This window comes from Hemiscyllium ocellatum, chromosome 10, assembly GCF_020745735.1.
Source record: "Hemiscyllium ocellatum isolate sHemOce1 chromosome 10, sHemOce1.pat.X.cur, whole genome shotgun sequence".
NCBI classification, from domain to species: domain Eukaryota; kingdom Metazoa; phylum Chordata; class Chondrichthyes; order Orectolobiformes; family Hemiscylliidae; genus Hemiscyllium; species Hemiscyllium ocellatum.
The window spans coordinates 113662199-113687850 of NC_083410.1; the positions used below are offsets into that span (position 1 = coordinate 113662199).

At 42.5% G+C, this 25652-nt stretch overlaps 1 protein-coding gene and 1 long non-coding RNA gene across 3 annotated transcripts in view; one reads left to right on the plus strand and one right to left on the minus strand.

Moving 5' to 3' along the window:
- The first annotated feature begins 1564 nt into the window (after positions 1 to 1564).
- abcb10 (ATP-binding cassette, sub-family B (MDR/TAP), member 10) overlaps positions 1565 to 25652 on the plus strand; it is a 32997-nt gene continuing 8909 nt past the window's right edge. The window contains exons 1-7 of one of the 2 annotated variants that reach the window (XM_060831887.1): positions 1565 to 2029; positions 2591 to 2794; positions 5261 to 5463; positions 7060 to 7194; positions 16362 to 16508; positions 21546 to 21681; positions 23430 to 23525. In XM_060831887.1, coding sequence (XP_060687870.1) covers positions 1726 to 2029; positions 2591 to 2794; positions 5261 to 5463; positions 7060 to 7194; positions 16362 to 16508; positions 21546 to 21681; positions 23430 to 23525 — 1225 coding nt within the window. In that variant the 5' untranslated portion in view covers positions 1565 to 1725. The remainder of the gene's footprint in view (positions 2030 to 2590; positions 2795 to 5260; positions 5464 to 7059; positions 7195 to 16361; positions 16509 to 21545; positions 21682 to 23429; positions 23526 to 25652) is intronic. The other variant, XM_060831888.1, reaches the window with a different exon arrangement.
- Positions 2419 to 25652, minus strand: part of LOC132819918 (uncharacterized) — a 44893-nt gene continuing 21659 nt past the window's right edge. The window contains exons 2-3 of the long non-coding RNA XR_009645138.1: positions 4898 to 5016; positions 2419 to 2858 (exon numbers count right to left, since the gene is read on the minus strand). This is a non-coding gene — a long non-coding RNA (uncharacterized LOC132819918). The remainder of the gene's footprint in view (positions 2859 to 4897; positions 5017 to 25652) is intronic.

The window sequence follows — 25652 nt, forward strand, 5'->3', positions numbered from 1 at the left end:
TGCCCATAGTGTCCAGGGATGTGGGGATTAGTCATGAGAATGACAGGGTTAAGGGGATAGGGTAGGAGTAGATTTGAGTGAGATGCATTTTGGATTTGTGTGAAATGTTGAGAAGCAAAGCCAGCAGCAATTAGCTAGGCAGTTTGCCCTATAAATTGTTCTTATTCAAAATCAATCTTGTAGGAATGAGGGCTTACTGTCAGTGGCCTGAGGTATTGAAAAGTTGACCGTTAGTAGTGCTTCTGATATGAAGTGGAATTCTGTTCCATCTTACAAAGGAGACCATAATCTTTATAGTCTGAACAAATGTCTTGTGAAGCAAGTGGAGTCAGCGTCAAGGGAGTTGACGTTAAGGAAACAAGTAAATGTGGAAGAAGTTGTGTAATGTAGTAGCAAGGCAGTCCAACAGCACAGACTGGTTTTGGGTTTTCTTATCCCATGTGAGATTATACCATTGAAGGCTTGGTCGCATGCGTATGAGGGTAATGAATGGTGGTCAGATTTCAAATGCAGTTTCTGATTTTGGGGGAATTTTCAAAGTTTCAAGGATATTAAAAATATTTCTGAGTTGCAATTTGATAAGTTAATGACACAGGAAGAGGCTAGTGTGTCCATTTTTGTCTGCACCTGAATAATCAGCCATTCCATTTCATCTTTCCAACAATTGGTACTTAGCCCTGCAGGTTATTGTACCCAGAATTCCTACAGGGCAGAAGCAGGTCATTTTGCCCATTGAGTTTGCACAGACCCTCTGAAGAACATTCCACCCAGACTTCGCCCCCCATGGCCAATCCATTTAACCTGCACACCTTTTGGACTACGGGTTAGTCACCCCACGCAGAACCGGACTCTAAGGCTTTTTCTTCCTAATTTTTCTCCTAAGAGGAGAACAGTTTACTCACGATCCTAAATAAAAACCAAAAGAACTGTGGATGCTGTAAGTCAGGCATAAAAACAAATTGCTGGAAAAGCTCAAAAGGTGGAGAGAAAGCAGAGTTGACGTTTCAAATCTAATAACCCTGTCGTTAATTTTGATTTTTCTGCACAGATGCTGCCAGATCATCTGTGTTTTTTCAGCAATATTTGTTTTTGTGTCTTATTTACAAATCTGTTTGTGAAGCAAGCGAAATGCATAAGAAACAAAATCGATTAAAAGACAAAAGCATCAACTGGTTGATTGAATATCTACATATAGGCAAAAGTGAGACTGCAGATGCTGGCAATCAGAGTCTACATTAGAGTGGTGCTGGAAAAGTACAGCGGGTCAGGCAGCATCCGAGGAGATGGAAACTCTACGTTTCGGGAAAAGCCCTTCATCAGGATAGTACAATCTTTAACCAAATTAGTAAAGAAGCACGTGCCATAATCATCCGCCTGTAAAAACACCATTTAGAATAGGTAAGTGGCTAAAGATAAATTATAAAATAGGGAAATACCAGGAGCATAAGGAGCGAGAATAAACATGAACAATAGAGTGCTATAGAAAGCCCGGCGTTGTCAGTGAAGAGTGACACAGCGGCTTAGAGCTGGAATGTGCATTGAATTGGGTGTTGGGAAATGTTAGAGGTACTGCACTGGCGTTGGCTCAGGGGGCGGTGCAAGCTTGGTGGCTGCAACAATAAAAAGCAGCACCAGGAAACGCTCGGGACCTTTGGGATGGTCCGAGCAATGCCAGTGGCCGGGGCCTGATTCTCATCCACTCTTTCTTTGTTTCGGCTGCACTGAATGGCATCCCGGATTCTGCTACTTGGCCGGGCCTGCTTGGCCGCACGCTGTCTGCAGGCGGCCGGTAATGGCTTGCAGCGGAGCCGGCTGCCGCGTTGTTGTTCGGGGCTCGCGGCCGGGGGAGCTGAGCCCGGCGGGGGTCACCATGGCAACCGGACACCGGCCCAGGGCCTCCTGCCCCAAAAGCAGCGGCCTGACACCGCGCGAGAGAAGGAGCGGAGTCGGGCCCCCACTCCCGGAGCTTTGGTAGAGGACGCCAGGAGGCTGTTGACCCTGGCCTACCCGGAGCGGTGGCCGCTGTCAGGTAAGTACTGCTACCCAGGAGAGGGATGGAGTGTCCCGGGTTCGGTGGTCCCACTCTGGGGGTGACATCCGTATCCACAATCCCCGCTCTCCCTCCTCATCAAAATGTTCCTGAAATCAGCCTCGTCAGCGCCATTTCCCCATTCTCTTATAAGTTTATGTTTAATTCACCTTCACACCCTCCCCGTGGAAATGCATCCCCACCTCTGGTTATCAGAAATGTCACTTGAGGTTCAGTTGCACTAACGCTATGAAATGATGATGAAGTACTACATGCCAACCATGCTTTTCTGAAAAGATGCTCTATGAGAAGGTGTCGATTTCTCGTGTCCTTAATTTTATTCACAGTTTCTAAAGCTGCAAGTGGAAATTCGATTGTAAAAGGGCATGTGTTTTCATGGTTGTAGTGTCGAATCAAGGGAGTTGGCTCCTGGTTGTACTTCTGCAGCCATTTTTTCTGTAATAAATTGCCCATTAGTCGACCTCCTTATCTTTGCAGTACAGTCAGCCTGCCCTTGTGTTGCTCTGATATCTACAAGTTTGTATTGTTTTCTCTCCCCAGCTGCTGTGGGCTTCTTGGGTGTGTCCAGCCTTGTGACCATGTCTGCTCCCTTCTTTCTGGGAAAGGTTATTGATACCATTTACATGAATCCTGTTGGAGAGAATGTGACTGGGAGCTTGACCTCACTCTGTGCAATATTGAGTGGTGTCTTCATATGTGGAGCTGCTGCCAATGCTGCCCGTGTCTACCTCATGCAGATTTCAGGTGAAGAAAATGTGCAAGTTTTTGGCTGTAAGGAACTTTCAAGATGTAGTTGGTCTGGCAGCGTCTGTGGAGAAGAAACAGTTAATCTTTTGGGTTCAGTGGTCTCTCTTCGAACTTCAGAATTTTTTCCTAATCCGGTCCCCATTTTCTTTCCCTTGGACTTAGCATTAACAATCCTTTTATTGGCTGCCTTCTCCCTCTGGGCTCCTTCTTCACCTGCCACTTATCTCTCCCAGCAAATATACTACATTTTCCTAACTACTGTGTTCTGAAGAAATTGTGAATCTGTACCCATGTCCTGATCTTTTTGCTTACTTTTTGGCCTGCTTATAATTCCTAACATAATGCAACGCCTATGTTTTCATTGTGGACTTTTTGTTTGCCATTTACCACACACATTCTTGATCATTAAACTTGTCTTTATTTCTCAGTGATACCTTTTTTTTGTTAGCTCTGCCACATAATGTGGTGTCATCTGCAAATTTCAGTATTCTGCTTTTGGGCTCCTGAGTTTTTTCATTTGTCTACTGGATATGGGTATGGCTGGCTGGATCAGCCTGTATTGTCCTGAGAAAAGTGGCATTGTGCTGCTTTCTTGAACTACTGCAATCTGTATGGTGTTTGTTTATCGACAGTGCATTATGAAAGCAGTTCCAAGGTTTTTCAGTTCGAGAATAATTCCAAGTCAGGTTAGTGAGCAGCTTGGAGAGGAAGTTCCATGTATGTTCATGGCCTTCTAGGTGATAGAGGTTATAATTTTGGAAGATGTGTTAAAAGATATTTGGTGATTTAGGCAGTTTGCACACTGTTGCAACTGTATGGGGAAGGCAGTGGATGGGGTACAATCAAGCAGACTGCTTTGTTCTAGACAGGTGTGATATGGAGGTGCCAGTGTTGGACTGGGATGGATTGGGTCAGAAATCGCAACACCAGGTTATGGTCAAACATTTTTATTTGAAATCACAAGCTTTCAGAGTGAACACTTGACCTGATGAAGGAGCAGCACTCCAAATGCTTGTGATTTCAAATAAATCTGTTGGGTTATAACTTGTGTGACTTCTGACCTTGTACGAGATAGTAGGCAAAAGTGAGGACTGCAGATGCTGGAAACCAGAGTTTAGTTCAGAGCGGTGCTGGAAAAGTACAGCAGGTCAGGCAGCATCCGAGGAGCAGGAAAATTGACGTTCGTTTCTGATGAAGGGCTTTTGCCCGAAACGTCAATTTTCCTGCTCCTCGGAAACTGCCTGACCTGCTGTGCTTTCCATGACCACTATGATCTAAATTCTTGTACCAGATAGTTGAGCTTCTTGTGTTGATTTGTGTTTGTCCAGGCATACGTACAGCATTCAGTTACATTCCTAACTTATTCTTTTTGCTGGTATTGTACATTGGGAGTGTCTCCCTGTTCTTCGAACGGTACATGGGATTGTTTATACCACACTAAAAAGGGATAGTTAAAAATCACACAACACCAGGTTATAGTCCAACAGGTTTAATTGGAAGCACACTAGCTTTCGGAGCGACGCTCCTTCATCAGATGATTTTGAAGGAGCATTGCTCCGAAAGCTAATGTGCTTCCAATTAAACCTGTTGGACTATAACCTGGTGTTGTGTGATTTTTAACTGTGTACACCCCAGTCCGGCATCTCCAAATCATTAAAAAATGATAAGTGGAGCTTGGTTTATTGTCAAGATGGCACTTCTCATTACATCACACAGTCACGATGGCACTGAATTGTCCCTGGAGTAAGGCTTGCACCAGTGACTTATGTGTGCTTTGGGAATTCTCAGCCACATGAAAGGTTCGCTGTACTGTAGATGCATGCTTTTTAAATGCAATTCATTGTTCAGTGAAACCAGTGGATGCAACTAAAGAACGTGCTTAAGTTGCTCTTGTTGTGAAACTAGATGATTTTAGCTTACTTCATGCAAAAATTATTGCCTTGGTGATTAACTCATGATAATTTTAACACAAAGTGCTGATTAGAAAGGGTACAATTGAAGGGAAGTGACTAAATAACAAAGAAGAGGAAGCTATGATATAGATGAACAAGTCAGAAACTGAGGAAGACGTAATGATATTAGAAAGAATTGGAGGCTTACCTGCACTATGAAATGCACATTTGTTTTTGGAATTTTAGTGGAATACATCCTCATTTATAGAACTCTGTGGGTGCAAGAAAAGGAAACAGCACATTGGAGAAGCTCAGGTCTGGCAGCATCTGCGGAGAGAGAGAAGGCATTTCTATTGAATTTCCCCAGCATTCTATTTTTAATTTCATATTTCCAGTGACTGCATTATTTTGCTGTTTATTTGACAACTGGGGTGTGTTAAATTGGCAGAGGGTTAACCAGTGACTGATGGAAATCTTGCACTCGTGCAAGATGGGAGAATGTATGACGTTAACTGTGGTGCATGTACTGTCAGTCTAATGCCCTTTTGTTGTTTTTTTTTGTGTATCACAGGGCAACAGATTGTCAGACGTTTAAGGACAAGATTGTATTCTTCAGTTCTATGCCAGGAGATTGGGTTTTTCGATAAGACCAGCACAGGAGAACTGATAAACCGACTTTCATCCGATACTGACCTGCTTGGACGCTCGGTGACCGAGAATCTATCTGATGGCCTAAGAGCTGTTGGTCAAGCAGCAGCTGGTGTTGGCATGATGGTTTGTTAAGGCTGGGAAAGGGCTGATGAGCAAACATTCTCATTTCTGAATTAGTTAACTATGATACTTTTGTTTCCTTTATTTAAGCACATTTTTTGTCTTTTGTTTCCAAGGTGTTTACAGACTTTGAGGGCAATTGTCATTTCTAATTTGCACAAATTCCATTCGCAAACATTGCACTCAAAACACGTACCCCTATGCAAATCTGAAGTCATTAATTTTACAGAATTTGATTGAAATCTTCAGTCTGTGTGACCATATGAGTGTCCAAAAGATGTACGTGGCAGCATGCAACAGGGACGTGTTGTGAACATTTCTCTGCAATGGCTGTGACCATGTTCTGGTCAATTTAAATGCCTTGCCTGTGTCTGTTCCCATCACCCCTACCCTGCCATGCCAATCTCCTCTGAAGATGTGGAATCTTCCTGATAATAGTTTTATTGATGCCAACAACAATGTCCTAGATTGTCAATCGGCAATTCTGTTTCATATGGCAGCACAGCCAATTTTCATTCTCTTCTCATCTTATGCTCATAACTGTATTTTCTAATAGAAATCACTGATTAGTAATTGAGGATAGAAGAATTTGCTATCTTCTTTCCCTTCGACTCAGACATTGGAGCAGACATTGCAGAACTCCAACTGTCACCCTTATTTAAGACAGCTAGCGAAACAGTTCAGTATTCAAACTTCAGGTACCTTTCATGTGTACCTGTGAATTGGGTTTGTACTGCTAGGCAGAATTCATACCTGCTGGAATCTGAAACCTGTTGGATAAAACAAGTGAATATCTTACACTTTTGTGAATACAATCTTGAGAAAATAAAGTCTTGAGTAATTGTTGTGGTTCTGCTCGCCGAGCTGGAAGTTTTTGCTGCAAACTTTTCGTTCCCTGGCTAGGGAACATCATCAGTGCGGTGGGAGCCTCGTGTGAAGCGCTGCTTTGATGTTTCTTCCGGTATTTATATTGGTTTGTTCTTGCCGCTTCCGGGTGTCAGTTTGGAAGCGGCAAGAACAAACCAATATAAATACCGGAAGAAACATCAAAGCAGCACTTCACACGAGGCTCCCACCGCACTGATGATGTTCCCTAGCCAGGGAACGAAACGTTTGCAGCAAAAACTTCCAGCTCGGCGAGCAGAACCACAACAACGGATACCCGAGCTACAAATCTTCAATCAGATTTTAAGTCTTGAGTAATGCCTTTTTGTATTTTCTGTCTGAGGTAAAAGAAGGCAGTATCCAAATGCTCTCATTAAATGTTCCCAGATCAGTCTTCTATTTTAATCTTTAGTTATCAATAATTTTCAAAATATGTTGTTGGTTATCAAACGGTAACTAGTATTTAGCACAACTTGAATCATCCAGGTAAATGCCTATCTGGAGAAATGAGTTGAATGTACATAGTTGATTGTTGCCTGTGTTCATTGTATCCAGTTTTATCTCAAACTGGAACTCTTCATGATATTTAACATTTTGCAGAATGTAATAAATTTGTGATAAATTGATTTAACCTGACAATTTGTAATAGTTTGAAATGTCAACTGACCATAATGGATGTTGCTCACTTAATTTCTCTTTTTTTTTGTTGAGCAGTTTTACGTGTCACCTCAACTGGCTCTGTTTGTCCTGGGCATTGTTCCTCCAGTTGGTGTCCTTGCAGTGTTTTATGGTAGATACATGCGCAAACTTGGTCGAGTCACCCAAGATTCACTGGCTGATGCAACACAGGTAATGCTTTTATTTATTCTATCATAAGATGTGGCCACACCTGGCCAGACTAGCATTTTTATTAAGAAGATTAAGGAGGCATTATGATTCCAGAACTGTCACAAAGAAAACTCCTTCAGCCCTTGTGGGCAGCACGGTGGCCAAGTGGTTAGCACTGCTTCCCCTTAGCACCAGAGATCAGGGTTCAATTCCCGCCTCAGGCAATTGACTGTGTGGAGTTTGCACGTTCTCCCCGTGTCTGCGTGGGTTTCCTCCGGATGCTCCGGTTTCCTCCCACAGTCCAACAATGTGCAGGTCAGGTGAATTGGCCATGCTAAATTGCCTGTAGTTTTAGATAAGGGGAAAATGTCGGGGTATGGGTGGGTTACGCTTCGGCAGGCCGGTGTGGACTTGTTGGGCCGAAGGGCCTGTTTCCACACTAAGTCTAATCTAATGTAATCTTTAGTTCACTCACCTGATAAACCTTCACAGTTCCTTCACAGCTAATAAGTCACATTGCAGCTGTATAGAACTTCAGTCAGGCCATGTTTAGAATATTGTGTGCAGTTCTGTTCGCCACACTGCAAGAAGGATGTACAGGCTTTTGGAGAGGGTACAGTAACAGTTTACCAGGATGTTGGCTGATTTGGAAGGTTTTAGCTGTGAAGAGAGATTCGATGAACTTGGTTTGTTTTCACTCTAATGTCGAAGGATGGTGGGGGAGGCGGGCACCATTACAAATTTGAGAGGCATGGATAGAATGGATGGTCAGAGTCTTTTTCCAGGGTAGAAGGGTTTAAAGGGAGTTAGATTTTAAAGGAGATGTGAGAGGCAAATTTATTACAAAGAGGGTGGCAAGCGCCTGGAATGTGCTGTCAGAAGAGATGGTAGAGATGGACACACGAGCAATGTTGAAGAGGTGTCTTGACAGATATGGTTAGGCAAGGAATAAAGGGCTATAGACTGTTCAGAGGTAAAACATTTTTGGTTTAGAAAGGTAACATGTGGCTGAAGGGTTTGATTCTGTGCTGTACTGTTTTTTGTTCTGTAAATGGTGCCAGAGTGTTAAAGCTGAATCGTTTCTCTGCAGCAGAAAAGGTTAAGGAGAGGTTTAATATTCAAAATTGAGAAAGCTTCAGTTGAATTTGTAAGGAGAAACTGTTTCCACTGATGGGTCAATAACTTCAAGATACAGATTTAAGAATATTATCAAAGCAATCATGTGGTGCTAAGGATTCATTTATGCATTGCTGTGATCTGGAGTGCACTGTGTGAAGTAATGATGGAAGCACATTTAAAAGTTCAATGAAAAAGGCAATTGGATAAATACTTGAGAAGAAAAATATAGGTCTATAAAGAAATGCAGTAAAATTGTACTAATTGGATAGCTGTTTCAAAGATACAGCCCAGACACAATGGACTGAATGGTTCCCTTCTATCCAAGAACATTTGTGATCATTCTTCCTGGATATCATGCTTATTTCGTGATCAAAATTTGCTTGAAGAATAACTCATGGTCTCCACAAATCTCCATTGCAATTCACTGGATTTTGATACCCAACTAGGAAAATAGGATATTGTGGTTCTGTTCGCTGAGCTGGGAATTTGTGTTGCAGACATTTTGTCCCCTGTCTAGGTGACATCCTCAGTGTTTGGGAGCCTCCTGTGAAGCGCTTCTGTGATCTTTCCTCCGGCTTTTGTCGTGGTTTGAATCTGCTGCTCCCGGTTGTCAGTTCCAGCTGTCTGGACAGCCTTGACTGCTTCATATTGTTCACAAATTTGATGTTCACCATATGGATAATTGCTGGCTAAGACAGGACTGATCAGCTGCAGTACCATTTTTAACTACTTTTTTCAAACTCACATGTTCGAATGGATTAAGCAAACGTGAAAAGAGCTAGTTGAGAGGTAATATAGTTACTGTGTTTAGGATTGTAAATAGACTATATAATGAAACCACGACAAGCTGTATGAGTACAAGACTTAGACTGTGTGTGTGAAGTGCATTAATTCAAAAATATCCGATGGAAACAATATTTCAATATCCAGGAGGTCAATTTATAGAACAGGCTCCCTCTGCCAATGGTATTGCCAGATTAAATTGACTATTTCAAATATAATTAGATTTCGGAAAATATTCTATGGCATAATTTGCAACATGATATTTGTTGAGGAAGCATACTTGGGAGAATCAGGTGATCTTAGACCTTTAATTCACAAAGCCCCCTATTTAGGGTTTATATTTCTTGGGTGTGACTGTTTGGATTAATTGATCAGAGATTGATTGCTATAATTAGTTATAGAGATGTACAGTATGGAAACAGATCCTTCAGTCCAACCTATCCACATCGATCAGATATCCCAACCCAATCTAGTCCCACCTGCCAGTTTGGTCCATATCCCTCCAAACCCTTCCTAATCATATACCCATCCAAATGCCTCTTAAATGTTGCAATTGTACCAGCCTCCACCACATACCACCCTCCGCATGAAAATGTGAACTTCAAATGGCAGAAGAAGAATCAGATGGATCATGGTCCTTGTGCCAAAGATTCATCTTTAGCTTATGCTTTGTGTTGGCTTCAATCTCCAGTGATTCCACTGTCAGTTTTCAGGCTAATGCTAGTCAGGTTATGTCTCTTCATGCCCTTTCCCCACAATTTCAATCTGAAGAATATGAAATTTGCCTTGATATTGACTGATTGGAAGACGGTATTAACTGTTCCCCTATTACCATGCTAGCTTTCAGTGTCCAGTTCTAGAGCCAAACTCCTCTGAAATACAAACCCTACAGAGATCGGGAAGGAAGCTTATCTTGTGGATGATGTTCTTGCAACAGTTCTGAATTGAACTGATAAAGGATCATTGGTTGAGGCAACCAAAGATTGGTCTAGGCGGGTTCATAGTTAAGTAACCAAGACCATTATCTAGAACCTGCCAGTACTGCACCAACTGTGAATCCAACGGCTGAAGTTCCAAGTCTCAAACTTTACATCCTTGCACTTTTGAGTTGCATTTAAAGTTGTTAATATTTGAAAATACAAAATATTAATTAAATCAAGCTTAACAAATGGTATTTCATAGGCTTTGTTATACGTGTCAAAGCAGATATTAGCTACATGTGTTCAGCAGTGTTATGGTTCTGCAACAAGTCAATTGCTGTCACCTGAAAGAGAGGCATTGCAGCAGCGATCCCAGATCAAAGGATTGCTTAAAGGCACAAGGTAAAGAATAGGGATAAAAGGCTCCATTTTAGGATGGCAGGTTAGATTAACTTAGATTCCAGTATGGAAACAGGCCCTTTGGTCCAACAAGTCCACACCAAACCTCCAAAGAGTAACCCACCCAGTCCCATTCCCCTACCCTATATTTACCCTTGACTAATTTACCTAACACTATGGGCAATTTAGCATGGCCAATTCACCTACCTGCGCATCTTTGGACTGTGAGAGGAAACCGGAGTACCCAGAGGAAACCCACGCAGACGTGGGGAGAATGTCCAAACTCCACGCAGACAGTTGCCTGAGACGGGAATTGAACCTATGTCCCTGGCGCTGTGAGAACTGCAGTGGTCAGTGTTGGCACCAACTGATGTTAAACATTAACAATCTGGACAAAGGATCTGAGAGCATTTTGTCATCTGTCTTGCCAGGATATGACGGATACTCAAGTGAAAGGTGTTCAGTCTTCTCTCCTGTCTGGCATATGTGGAAAGGCTACAGCCTGACTTGGATGGACCAGGAGAGTGGGCAAAGAGGTAGCAGAGGGAATACAATGTGGGAACGTGTGAGGTTATGCACTTGGTAGAAAGAATAGCGGTGTAGGTTGTTTTCTGAAGGGGAAAAGGCCTCTGAAATCAAAAGCTCAAAGGGGTTAGGGAGTCTGAGGTCAGGATTCTCTTAAAGTTAACTTGCAGGTTCAACTGGCATTTAGGAAGGCCAATGCATTTTGTTAGTATTCATTTCAAGAAGGCGAGAAGTTTTGGGCCCTGTATCTTAGCAAAGATGTGCCAGCGATGGAGGTGTTCCAGAGGAAGTTTACAAGAATGATTCCGGGGATGAAAGGCTTGTTGTATGAGGAGCGGTTGAAGACTTTGGGTCTGTACTCAGAGTTTAGAAGGATGAGGGGAATTCCATTGAAACTTACACAATACTGAGAGGCCTGGATAGAGTGGTTGTGTCGAAGATGTTTCTGCTAGTGGCAGAGACTAAGCGGTGGTGGAGAAAGTTTAGGTTGAGTACATGATCCAGCTTCAGCAGCAGCTGCTTTAGTGGATCCATGGCAGCGGCAAGGTCGAGTTTTGGCTGGTGCAGTACCTGGAGGCATTGGTGATGTCCGCGTTGGCAAGGTCCGCTGGTGAGGTCCCTTGCAGTCATGGCTGACCATGGGTTGCATCCTCACTGTTCAACCTTTTCTGCTTTGCTGCGGCAGCATCACTTGTGACTGAAGAGACCAATACTGGAGTGACAATCCCGGTTGCAGAGGTCATATCTGTATGTGGTCGTTGATCTGCTAGAGCTGCTGCACTCCTTCCCACTTGTCTGATGAAGCACTCGTCAGCTTCTTTTCCCCTGTTTTGAGGTGTTGGTTCAGGGTGCTTCTCCATCTCATATTGCCAGCTGCAAGCTGTTCCCAGGACTCTGTAACGATATCAAGTGCCTTCATGTCGCTTATGCGGATGTCCTTGTCGTGCACCTGGAGACGCCGAGTGGGCCTCTTTCCGGATGTGAGATCTCCACAGAGGATATCCTTTGGGATGCAGCCATCCTCCATGTGATGGATGTGGCCCAGCCAGCACAGTCTCCGCTGCCTGATCAGAGTGTATATTCTGGGAAGGCCAGTGTAAGATAGGACCGCTGTGTTGGACACTCCGTCTTGCCAGGATATGACGGATACTCAAGTGGAAGGTGTTCAGTCTTCTCTCCTGTCTGGCATATGTAGTCCACGTTTCACAGTGTGCTTGTGACGCAGGCGGTGTAGACTGCCAGGACTCATCGTGATGACAGTGTCGGTGGAGGGAGTTGGTGCCAAAAAGTGGCAACTTTCATTCCAGCAGCGGCATGCAAAGGGGACTCATGCATGGCCACCAGAAAAACTTAACAAAAAGTACCGTAGAGTTGTTTTTTTTTCTATTTATTTATCTATCTTTTTTAATTCCGTATTTTGGTTTATTTTTCTGCATTTTATGATGGCGCTGGAGAAAGGCAACACCATATAACACTTTAGAACAGTATTTTATAACAAAATACACATGACAATAAGTCAAATCAGATAGCATTTCTTGAACCAGGGGAGGTAAATCTGTGGAACACGTTGCCAAAGAAGATAGTTGAGCCCAAGTTATTGAGTGTATTTAAAACAAAGATAGGTTCTTGATGAGCAGAATGATCATGGACAATGGGGAGAAAGCAAGACAAATGCGGTTGAGAAACATATCAGCCATGATCAACTTGATGAGACAGTGAGGACTTGCAGATGCTGGAGGTCACAGTCAAGAGTGTGGTGCTGGAAAAGCACAGCAGGTGAGGCAGCATCCAAGGAGCAGGAGAGTCCTGGTTAAGGGCTTATCCTGCTCCTCAGATGCTGCCTGACCTGCTGTGCATGATCAACTTGATGGGCTGAATGGCCTAATTCTGCTCCGATATCCTATAGTCCAATGGTCATTCATTCTAACCTATGTTTCTTGGGGCACTATATCCAGTTGCTGTACCTTGATTGCCAGCGAAACTCGGGTTCTGTTTTAACCAGGAGAATATGGAGATGCAAAGGGCACTGTGTAGCTCACGTTGTGTATTTCGAGGCCCAGATAAGAGTTGAGAATGCAAAATATTCCCAGTATTGCACCGAGAGAAATGCTGTGTATTGCAGATTTTTCGATGAGGTATTAAACTGAGACTCTGCCTCTTCTTGAGGGTGTGAAAGGCCTGACTCTTGCAGACAAGAGTGAGATGTCTTTTTCATATATCCTGGTCAATATTATCTCACAACCAGCATAATTAAAGACAGATTATCTTGTCGTCATCGTGTTATTGTTTATAAGTTTTTGCTGAACATCAGCTGCTGTGTTTCCTGCGTCAGAGTGTTGAGTTTGAGTTTGATTTATTGTTGTCACATGTATCCAGATACAATGAAAAGTCTTGTTTTATGTGCAGGTCATACAAGGTAGCAGAATTGAATATATGGTATTACAGAATCAGAGAGGGTGCAGAAAGAGCGAGCAATATTAACATTGATAACAGCCTGGAAGAAGCTGTTCTTGAACCTGTTTGTACGAGTATTCAAACCTCTTTATCTTATACCCAACAGAAGACGGTGGAGAGCGTATAATTGGGGTTGGAGGGGTCTTTGATTGTTAGTTGCTTTCCTGAGGCAGTGGGAAGTATAGATCATGCCAGTCGCCATAATTCCAGATAGAAAATTCTCTTAAAATGCATCTGTTAAAGTTGGTAAGTGTCTTCGTGGCCATGCCGAATTTCTATCACCTCATGAGAAAGTAGAGGCATTATTATGCTTTCTTGACCATTGCATTGGCGTGTGGGACCAGGGTGGATTGTTGGTGATCACTCCTGGAAACTTGGCGCTCTTGAGCATCTCCACCTAGGTACCATTGATACACACAGGGTGTACCATCTACTCCGGCTCAGCACGATTTGATGCAGGCAGAGGTATGCCCTCCACTCCACTTCCTGAAGTCAAACACCAGCTCCTTTGTTTTGCTGACATTGATGGAGAGATTGTTAGCTTTATGCCATGCTGCTAAGCACTCAATCTCTTTCCTGTATTCTGTCTTTTCATTGTTTGAAATCTGATCTACAATGCTGGTATCATCAGCAAACTTGTAAATGGAGTTGGGATGGAATTTGGCCATGCAGTCATGAGTGTATAAGGTGAATAGGAGGAGGCTGAGTAAGCAGCCTTGCAGGGCAATGGTGTTGACGATTGTCATGGTAGAGCTGTTGTCACTGAGTTTTACTGATTTGTGGTCTATGGGTCAGAAAGTCAAGGATTCATTTACACTGGGGGAAGCTGAGATCTAGGTCTGAGTTTGGAATTCTGCTATGGAAGGTGGAGCTATAATCAAGAGCCTGAGAAGCAGTGACTATGTTTTGCATATACTTGGCAGAAAAGTGCTTTGATTTTTCAGGGCTCATGAGAGCTAGTCTGTAAGTCTAGGTATTTTCCCTTTTTTAAAAAGTTTGTTTTTTCCCTAAAGAGAAAAGTACTATCTTATCAATGACTATCTTATAAATATTAACACTGCAGGAAACAAGGTGTTGATTTGCTTCACAAAAGGAATTGTGAATGTATATGACCACACTGATGGAAACCACAAGATGCAGATTACATATTTGTAATTTCATTAACCGTTCTAAGCTTTTATAAGGTGGTATGTGTGAATTTTTAGTGTCACCCTATTGGCATTGGGAGCAGCGCACTGCTTTGGTTATTTTAAAATGCCTGGTCCCAAACATGTATAAATTTAAAGATATGTAATATCTTGCATTTCAATGTCAAATCTAATCCCATTGAATATCTTCTCTTCAGGAAGGCAATAGGAAATCTGCAGCAAGGAATCCCAGGAGACAATTTAACAATTACTGTGATGTAATGTGAAATATTATGTTGAGATTCTTCATACTGTATTAATCCAAAAGTATTTTAGGATCAGCTAAGAGGAGCAAGTTAACCTTTTGCTTGTGATGCCTTTCATAGAAACCTTGTGTCCAAAGTGTTTTGTTGCAGTCTAGCAGCAGAACAGAAGTGCTGGCTCACTTTGGTTCATGTTTGACTCCTTCATTGCCCCTCTCTTTTCAACACAGAAAATAGGAGCAGAGTTGGCCCATTTGGCCCCTTGAGCCTACTTTGCCATTTGATCGTCTATACTCAATTGTCCTGTTCTTACTTTCCCCCCACATCCTTTGATCCTTCTTGCACCAAGCACCAACTTCTTCTTGAAACCATGCAATGTTTTGCCCTTGACTGCTTTCTGAGGTAACGAATTCCACAGATTCACCACTCTCTTTCTCTGGGTGAAAAACATTCTCCTCATCTCAGTCATTGGGAGCATCCTTTCTGCATCTACTCTGTTTAATTCTGTTATAATTTTATCGGTTTCCATAAGATCCCCCTACTCATTCTTCTGAACTCTAGTGAAGCTCATGAGAAAGTTTATATAATTATTGTGGAATTGTATTTCCTGACTGGCTGATGAATCATCTGTGATTCAATTCCAGTGGATTGTCGGATGGATTTGGACACCAGACTCTAACCTTTGCCTCTACCTTTACTGGGCAATCTCTGGCTGGCTGAGTAATTCTGTCCCACTGTTCAAGCTGTCATTCGTTAAGGCTGTAGGGATTAAATCTGAGACGACATAGTGTGTTAAATGGAGCCTAATAGAAACTGGCTAGCTTTTTCTGACTCGAAATACATAGTGTTATGATATTGATAGAAAAAGCATGCTAGTAATCAAGCCCGACTATTTTGTGGGCTCCCACAAACGCATGAAGGACCAACTGAATTAGTAAAATTTGCCTGACTTTGACCACTATCTAAGATAAATGAAAATTCGCTCACTCTTTCACTCAACAGATAAGATGTTTGCAGAATTGTCTGTCTTATGGGTGGAAGCATAGGCAAAAAGGAATGAATTTTTTGAGTAGTATTAAAACCATGGGGTGGAATGAAAAGACTTTTCTCACCATTCTTTTAGTTTTTAACAATTATATCAGCTTGTTGGCTCCTGAATTGAGGATCTTCTCTTGTCAATCAGTTGGACCAAAGTCTTTGCAAGTGTTAAGAGTTTTAATCTTTAAAGTTTTTGAGTACTGGTTTCCTTGCACCCTTTCAGAGGGTGGGTGAGAGAAATGTATCTTGGCTTGCAGACTTCTCAGATGTCTGAGTGCATCTACTCATTGTTTGTTCTGTGAACTGCAACTTAACTAACTAAAAGCTGTTACTGAGCAGCTTTTCAACCTGAAGGTACCTGGTGCCTGATTGTCTCAAACTTTCATGGCCTTGTGTAACCACATATAATTCCACTTTTGATCATCAATTTGCTTTTTTACGAATACCTAGTATTTTCCCTGCTACATAACTGTGTCCAATCTTTTGTTTTTCTAGTTTGTTTTCCAATAAAAAAACAATAATTCAACAATGACCTTGATTTTTCTCCCACCCATTCACAGCTCGCTGAAGAACGCATTGGGAACATCAGGACAGTCCGTGCTTTTGCCAAGGAGGAGTCCGAACTGCAGAAGTATACCGAGAAGATCAGCCAAGTGTTGCACCTGGCCAGGAAAGAAGCAGTGGCCCGCGCAGGGTTTTATGGTGCAGTAAGTTCAGTGTTGTTAGGAATTTCAGCATTGTCCTTTATCCTTTTTGACTCTTTCCCTGAAGTGATGTATCCCAGCTTCTGAGATGATTAATTCCCACATTTCAAGAACCATTTTCAGAATACTATACAGCGAATTGACAAAATATTATTACTTAAAACTTGATGTCAGGCACCAAGTACAAGAATAAATAAGTAATGTAGATAAATTGTGGTTGAGCTTAGCCAGTTGTATATACAATAATAGTATATAATTACTGTGCTGAATTATAATGTTACTGCCAGGATAGTTACCAGCAGATATTCGTATCAATTAAAAGTTAAAGCTTTGGGTAGGAAATGTACCTCATTGAATTCTTTAGTTTGGAGTAAATCAAACAGATTATGAGCTCTGAGAGGATAGGTAACACTCTCTTGTTTTGGGCTGATGGAATACAGGCCAGTCAGGAGATATGTTAGATTGGGAACATGTTTCCTCAAATGGTGGCTGGGGCTAATTCAGTTGTTAAATTTAAATTTGAATTAGAGGTTTTTATTAAGCAAGGGTATCAATGGATATGGTCCAAAGCCCGGTAAATTGAGTTAAGCTGCAGATCAACCATGATCTTATAGATTGGTGGAACAGGCTGAATGGTCTGCTGTTGTTCCTGTATTCTTATCTTAACAAGATATGGAGGAGGAAATGACAAAAGAACACTGAATGGGCAAAACTGTGATGGAATACACTGTTGCATGTTTGAGCTGATTGATAGATCATTGGCTTCAGATGAACAAGGAGTAGGAAAGATCCATTTAAGAGTGAGATGAGGCATTTCTTCCCTCCGATGGTGGTGAATATTTGGAATCCGCCACGTCAGAGGGCTGTTGAATTTCCAGAAAGTATCTGATCAGGTATCATACATGAGGCTACTTCGTAAGGTAGGGGCCCATGGTGTTGGGGATAGAATACGAAAGTGGATTGTAGAACTAATAGAAGACCGGCTTGGGATAAGGGGATAGTTTTCAGGATGGCGAACTGTAATTTGTGCAGTACCCAAGCAATCAGTGTGGAGACAAAACATTTATAACGTATGTGGATGACGTAGATGAGGAAAGTAAAGGTATATAGCCAAGAATTTGGATGACACAAAAATAAGTTTGATGTAAATGATGAGGATGACCGGTTTCAGAGGGATAGACAGATTAAATGACTGGGCAGAAACTTGGCAAATGGAATATAATGTAGGAAATTGTGAAGTCGTGTACTTCTGCAGGAAGAATAGAAGAGCTACCATTTAAATTTGGTAAGATTTCAGGATAGCTACAGCACAGAGATTTGAGTCCTTGTGCATGAATTACAAAGGTAGCATTGAAGTTCAACAGGTAATAGGGAAGGTAATGCAATGTCAACCTTTATTTCAAAGGGAATGAAGTACAAAAATAGGAAGGTCTTTCTAAACTCCTGCAGGCACTAGGCAGACCACACCTAGGATACTGTGAACAGTTTGGGCCTCTTACCTAAGGAAAGGTATACTGGCATTGGAGGCAGTCCACAGAGGGTTTAATAGATTCGTCCTGGGTTTGAAAGAACTTCCTTTTGAGAGGTTGAGCCTGAACTCTTTGGAATTTAGAAGAATGAGAAGCAACCTTTTATTGAAACAGAAGATTCATTTGGGTACTTGACAAGGTAGATATAGAATGTTTATTTCCCCTTGTTGGAGCATCTTGGACTAGAGGACAAAATTTCAGAATAAGGTTTTGCCCATTTAAGACTGATTTGTCTGATTGATTGATAGGAGGAAGTTTTTCTGAGAGTAGTGAATCTGTGAAATTCTTGACCACAGAGGGCTGGTGAGGCTGGGTCATTAAGAATAATCAAGACTGAGACAGTCATACAGGTTTTCAATCAGTCAGGGAATCGAGCATCTGGGGAAAAGATAGGAAATTTGAGTTGAGGGGGTTATCAAATAAAGCATGATCTTCTTGAATGGCAGAGCAGACTCAATGGGCTGAATGGCCTACTTCTCCATCTGGTCTGTAATCATTGAGCTTGTTCAAGGTGGAAATTGGTAACCAAAAACCATCCGAGAGTGTTTAACATCTGATTGAAGATTTGTAGCTCGGGTATCCGTTGTTGTGGTTCTGCTCGCCGAGCTGGAAGTTTTTGCTGCAAACGTTTCGTTCCCTGGCTAGGGAACATCATCAGTGCGGTGGGAGCCTCGTGTGAAGCGCTGCTTTGATGTTTCTTCTGGTATTTATATTGGTTTGTTCTTGCCGCTTCCTGGTGTCAGTTTCAGCTGCAGTGATTTGTATCTGGGGTCCAGGTCGATGTGTCTGTTGATGGATGTTCTTGCCGTTTCCGGGTGTCAGTTTCAGCTGTAGTGGTTTGTATATGGTGTCCAGGTCAATGTGTCTATTGATGGAGTTTGGGGATGAATGCCATGCTTCTAGGAATTCTCTGGCTGTTCTCTGTCTGGCTTGTCCTATGATAGTGGTGTTTTCCCAGTCAAATTCATGTTGCTGGTTGTCTGAGTGTATGGCTACTAGAGATAGCTGGTCGTGTCGTTTTGTGGCTAGCTGATGTTCGTGGATGCGGATTGTTAGCTGTCTTCCTGTCTTCAGACAACAACTCACTAGAACAAAGGACCCAATACCCAGCATGAGCCAAACTAACGTAGTTTACAAAATACCATGCAAGGACTGCACAAAACACTATATAGGACAAACAGGAAGACCGCTAACAATCCGCATCCACGAACATCAGCTAGCCACAAAACGACACGACCAGCTATCCCTAGTAGCCATACACTCAGACAACCAGCAACATGAATTTGACTGGGAAAACACCACTATCATAGGACAAGCCAGACAGAGAACAGCCAGAGAATTCCTAGAAGCATGGCATTCATCCCCAAACTCCATCAATAGACACATTGACCTGGACACCATATACAAACCACTACAGCTGAAACTGACACCCGGAAACGGCAAGAACATCCATCAACAGACACATCGACCTGGACCCCAGATACAAATCACTGCAGCTGAAACTGACACCCGGAAGCGGCAAGAACAAACCAATATAAATACCAGAAGAAACATCAAAGCAGCGCTTCACACGAGGCTCCCACCGCACTGATGATGTTCCCTAGCCAGGGAACGAAACGTTTGCAGCAAAAACTTCCAGCTCGGCGAGCAGAACCACAACACCATCCGAGAGTTTAGAAGATCAGCCATGAACTGTTTGAATGGTGAAGCAGGTTTGGCTTTTTATTTCTGATCTTTCTAATCAGAGATTTGAGTATAAAGATTTAAGACAATCGAAGCTAGTGCACAGAGGTAACTACATCTCTTCTTGACCCTTTATTAATGAGTGCACATGCTCTCTCTGCTTACACATGGAATTTTTCAAACACTTAACATTATAGATAACAAAACACGCATTTCAATAACGCTATTTGGCTGTGACGTCACTGAAGATTTAGGGAACAGTCTTTTAGAGAACGCGTATCTCTATTGGCAATAGTGCGATTTCAGCGGGATCGATTCACGTGCTTCAATCTGCATATATGCCAATGTGCGTGCTGAAATCTCCACGCCATTGTGTGCACGCCGGTGTTCCTGCTGATCTGTGCATGCTCCATTGTCCACACGCGCTGTTGATACCTAAGTGTCTGTGCCATTCTGCGTATGCACAATATGAGCTCGGCCTTCTTGCTATTTTGCACATGTGAAGATGTCAGCTGCCAATAGAGCAGCTGTTTGTGAGCCCCATTATGTCTATTAAGTGATTTTTCTATTTAGCGAGGTTTTGTTGGAATGCATCTACGGTGTTAGAGGAGAACTTCCTGTATTTATTCTGCATGCTCATTATTCCGGTAACTAATCATTTGATAAGTACTGCCCATCCCCCACAGTACTCAGTAATCAGTCAACTGATTTGACAGTTTAGTGTCTGTGCCAAAATCAGTAGCTGCTACTTGTCAGCTGATGTGCAGAGTGCTGTCAGATGTTTGGTATGTACTTACTTTCCATGATTGCTTCTGTATTATTGTCACTGTTGTACTAATGTAGTCGTTTCTGGGCTCATAATGTGTAAAGGTTTCAGCTGAGAAGAGCAGACAGTCCTGCAGTTGCTTGAAGGCATCCAAGCAAGCTATCCCCAATTCTTCCTTTTTTTAAAAAAAAACCCCAAAGAACTGCAGATGTTGGAAACAAAAACTGGAAATTGCAGGAGAAACCCAGCAGACTTCCTTCTGAAGGATTGCTGGACCCAAACCATGAATTCTGCTTTCTTGCCATTGATGCTGCAAGACCTGCTGGGTTTCTCCAGCACTTTGTTTTTGTTTCCAATTCTTCCTACTTGCCTTTCACAATGTTCTTGCAATTATTTGATTGGTGTTCTTCACGATTAACTGAACATCTGTTCAGTGGGCGGCACGGTGGCACAGTGGTTAGCACTGCTGCCTCACAGCGCCTGTAGACCCGGGTTCAATTCCCGACTCAGGCGACTGACTGTGTGGAGTTTGCACGTTCTCCCCGTGTCTGCGTGGGTTTCCTCCGGGTGCTCCGGTTTCCTCCCACAGTCCAAAGATGTGCGGGTCAGGTGAATTGGCCAAGCTAAATTGCCCGTAGTGTTAGGTAAGGGGTAAATGTAGGGGTATGGGTGGGTTGCGCTTCGGCGGGTCGGTGTGGACTTGTTGGGCCGAAGGGCCTGTTTCCACACTGTAAGTCTAATCTAATCTATGTTGAAACTGTCAAAAGAGTCTTACATTGTTTTCTGAGGTGATCCACTGAAGGGTTGCTTGCTAAAGTGAAAAATTGGTCACAACAGGTTGTTTGATGATGTACCTTATCTCAATAGGTCACTTTGAGCGCCCAGTGTACCTGATTGGCCTCTGAACTATGAATACAGTTACCTAGTAGATTATTGAAGTTTTTATTTTATTTATATCTGAATCCTCAGCTTTAAGAGGGATAGCATGGAACTAAAAGCTTGAATAACTAGCAGTGATTGGGAATGGGGATGCTAATACTAAGATTTCTTTTTCTGTTTCAGACTGGTCTAACCGGAAACCTGATTGTTCTGTCTGTCCTATACAAGGGAGGCCTGATGATGGGTGATGCCTACATGACAGTGGGAGAACTCACGTCATTTATGATGTATGCCTTCTGGGTAGGAATAAGTATTGGAGGTAAATGTTTAGCTTTATGGATTATGGAAAGTTTGAGGAGGTTTTTCTGTATATTTTGTTTTCAGAAGGGGAGCTTTGCTGACAAGGTTAGTAATTATTACTTGTCCCTAACTGGCCTTGAGAAGATGATGCTGAGTGATTGTCATGAAATACTGCACCTTCTCTAGTTAGGTAAACTCTATGGTGCTGTTCGGAGGGAGTTCCAAGCCAATGGCATGTGACTAAGACAGGACGATGATCTCATCTATTTCTGTCAGTCAGAGGCTTTTCTATTTTTTTTGATGGAGAGGCAAGAGAAAACTCCTGTTGAAGAAACATATTTTGACAAATTGTTATTGTGTGCCATGAGATTGGATCATAGTCTTTGAAAATGAGCTTTTGTGTGACTGGGTCATGTGAAGGAATAACATTATAGGTATACTTTGAGAAAGTAGCAAGATAGAGTTTCTGTAGGCCTGGCAGCATCTGTGAAGAGCAAGCTGAGTTCCGAGGAAGGATCACTAGATCCAAGATGTTAACTCTGCTTTCCCTTCAGAGATGCTGCCAGACCTGCTGAGCATTTCCAGCAATTTTCTGTTATTGTTTTGATCTATAATCTTCCACAGTTCTTTTGGATTTTATTGAAATAGTCTGTGTTGGAGGCGAGTCTCTGGGAGTGGGTGGAGATGAGAACTTTGACTGGCGACATGTAGAGTTTGACCTTGGTGTGTAGTTTCTGGGAATTGTGTTGCTGTAGTGTGGGTACATTGTGCTACTTTTAAAACAGATGATTTTTAAAAATGTATTCTTGGATAGGATATAGATGGTGCCAACAAAGCTGAATTGTCAATGGGTCAGTTAGATCCAATATATTGACATGAAGGGCTGAGTCAGTGTTTCTCAGTTCACTATTTAACAGCCAGAAGCAGAAGGTGAAAAGCCTCTGGGTATTAATTTTGTTTAGACAAATTTCTGGGAAAAAGCAGTGATAATTGAGTTAATTCTGATGTTTAACTTGGGACCAATACTGCAGAGACATGTGTCTAAACCTGCTCCATCTCCAGATGCCAGGCAATTTGTAGGGAAACAAAGCAAAGTGATACCAGAAAAACCTTTTCACACAGCAATGGTTGGGAATGGAGTCTACTGCCTGGATGTGGTGGAGGCAGATTCAAATGAGGCACTCGAGAGGATGTCAGACTGTATGCAACAGTGCCTTGTTTCAAAGGGTCAGCCAGATTTGGTTGAGTTGAGCATAGATGAGACAAATAAGGACAGCAGATATCAGTCAGAAAAGACACAAATGATGCAGTTTGATGTTTTATGGCTATCTTAACAACACCTTGTCACTTTTAACTGAGTTTTTATTTATTCCACTGAACTCTTTCTCAAACTGTCATGGTGAGACATGAACTCCCAAACTTTGGATCTTAGTCTAGACCTCTGAGTTGCTAGTCCTGTAATAACATCTATTCCTGTACCTGGGAACTGAAGGTTTTTTACTTCAACAAAGTAGCACATTGCCATGAGTGCCATGCTTGGTTTTAAGTGGATAATTTTGCTCCGATTTCCAGTGCAATTCATTCGGACATGAGAAATTTTTAAATGCTCAGAAATAACTTAAACCGGCAGATCATTACGAGCTTCTCACTTACTGTGGCCACTCCTGAGGTCACTGCATTCAATGAGCACTTGTTGTTTATGGAGCAGTTTCTGAAAGATAATTGTATTGAGTTGTATTCAGTTCTATTTTGTTATTTTCTTTTCAGGCCTCAGCTCTTTCTATTCAGCATTAATGAAGGGTCTTGGAGCAGGAGGACGATTATGGGAACTATATGAGAGGAAACCAGAGATGCCCCTGAACGGTTAGTACCTCTATTCATTCGAAGGGTCTATCCAAAACCTCCTTTGTGAAACCTTGTGCTGGTCACTGCCATGCATGCACACAACCCCCCTCCAGTCACATGATACTCCCAGTCCAGGATGTTCAGTGCCAATACAGCAGAGAATTTACAGCAGGTGTTCTGATCAGGGTCAGTGACAGCATTCTGACAGCAGGTGTCAGTTTACAGGTGATGTTTTCCATTGTTGTTCATGTTCTGCTAACAGTGCAGAATTAAGTTGTGAAAACCAGCGGTCAGGTAGTAGCTGAAGTCCAGTCATGTAGCATATTGAAATAGTTTCTCATGAAGGGCACTTTGAAGAGAACAGAACTAGTAGGGGGCTCTGATTTTAAAACCACCCACTGGTGGGTGCACCCACTCACTGAGGTCATTTAGAAGAACAACCAGTGAATTGTTGGCACTTACAACCTGAACAGTTAATGTGTATCTGCTGAGGTGATTGCCTGTGATTAGCAATTGAAGGCCAACATGCAACAGGCACTAAGGGCAAATTTTAGAGTTAATCACCCCCTCCTTTCAGGATTTTTGGAGGATGAGCTGAAGGAAGGTTGGAGGGTTTTCGAAGAAGACGCCTTGCCAACTGCAACCTTCCCAGTCTAATTTTGTGCAATGCTAACAGAAGCAAAAACAGGAAGGCAGACCTTTAACTGAATGACAATAGATTGGGAAAGTGGAAGTGCAATGAGACATCTATGTTCTTGTATGTCAGTCACCTGAGAGTAAGCATCCTGGTGTGGCAGGCAGTGAAAAAAGTGGTAAATGGTGTGTTGGCCTTCATAGCAAGAGCATTTGAGTACAGGAGCAGGAATGTCTTGCTTAAACTGAACAGGGTCTTGATGAGATCGTAGCTGGAGTATTATGCATAGTTTTTATCTGCTCATCTGAGAAAGGATGCTCTTGCTATGGAGTGAGTGCAGCAAAGGTTTCCTAGACTAATTCCTGGGATGACAGGACTGATGTATGAAGAGAAACTGGATTTGTTTAAAAATTTTTCGGCACGGTGGCACAGTGGTTAGCACTGCTGCCTCACAGCACCAGAGACCCAGGTTCAATTCCTGCCTCCAGCAACTCTGTGTGGAGTTTGCACATTCTTCCTGTGTCTGCGTGGGTTTTCTCCCACAGTCCAAAAATGTGCAGGTTAGGTGAATTGGCCATGCTAAATTGCCCGTAGTGCTAGGTGAAGGGGTAAATGTAGAGGAATGGGTCTGGGTGGGTTGCTCTTTGGAGGGTCGGTTTGGACTTAGTGGGCCAAAAGGCCTATTTCCACGCTGTAAGTCATCTAATCTCATCATTATCTTCACTGGAGTTGAGATTGTAACATTTCTTGTTTGCTCTGAGATATTTCAAGATTATCACTATGGTATTCATAAAAAAAAAATTTCAAGAACTGATGTGAATATAGGAGGAATTGTTAGTAAATTTGCAGATGACACTAAAATTGGAAGTGTAGTGGACAGTGAAGAAGGTTATCTAAGAGTACAACAGGATCTTGATCAGATGGGCCAAGGAGTGGCAGATGACTTTAATTTAGGTAAATGCAAGGTTTTGTATTTTGGTAAGGCAAACCAAGACAGGACTTACACACTCAAAGTTAGGGTCCTGGGGGGTGTTGTCAAACAAACAGACCTTGGGGTACAGATTCATTGTTCCTTGAAGGTGGAGTCACAATAGACAGGATCATGAGGAAGATATTTGATACCCTTGCCTTTATTGTTCAGTGCATTGAGCGTAGGATTTGGAATGTCATATTGAGGCTGTACAGGACATTGATTAGGCCACTTATTGGAATATTGGTCTTGCTTGCGGAAATAGGTTGTTAAACTTAAAAGGGTATTGCACAGATGTTGCTGGAGTTGGAGGGTTGAGCTATAAGAAGCAGCTAAATAGGCTAGGGCTATTTTCCTTGGAGCATCAGAGGCTGAGGGGTGACCTTAGTGGTTTATAAAATCATGAGGGGCATGGATAGAGTGAATTGCAATGGGCTTTTTCCAAGGATAGGGGAATCCAAAACTAGAGGTCATAGGTTTGAGGGGAGAGGGGAAACATTTAAAAGGGCCCTAAGGGGCAACTTTTTGCGGGTGGTGTGTG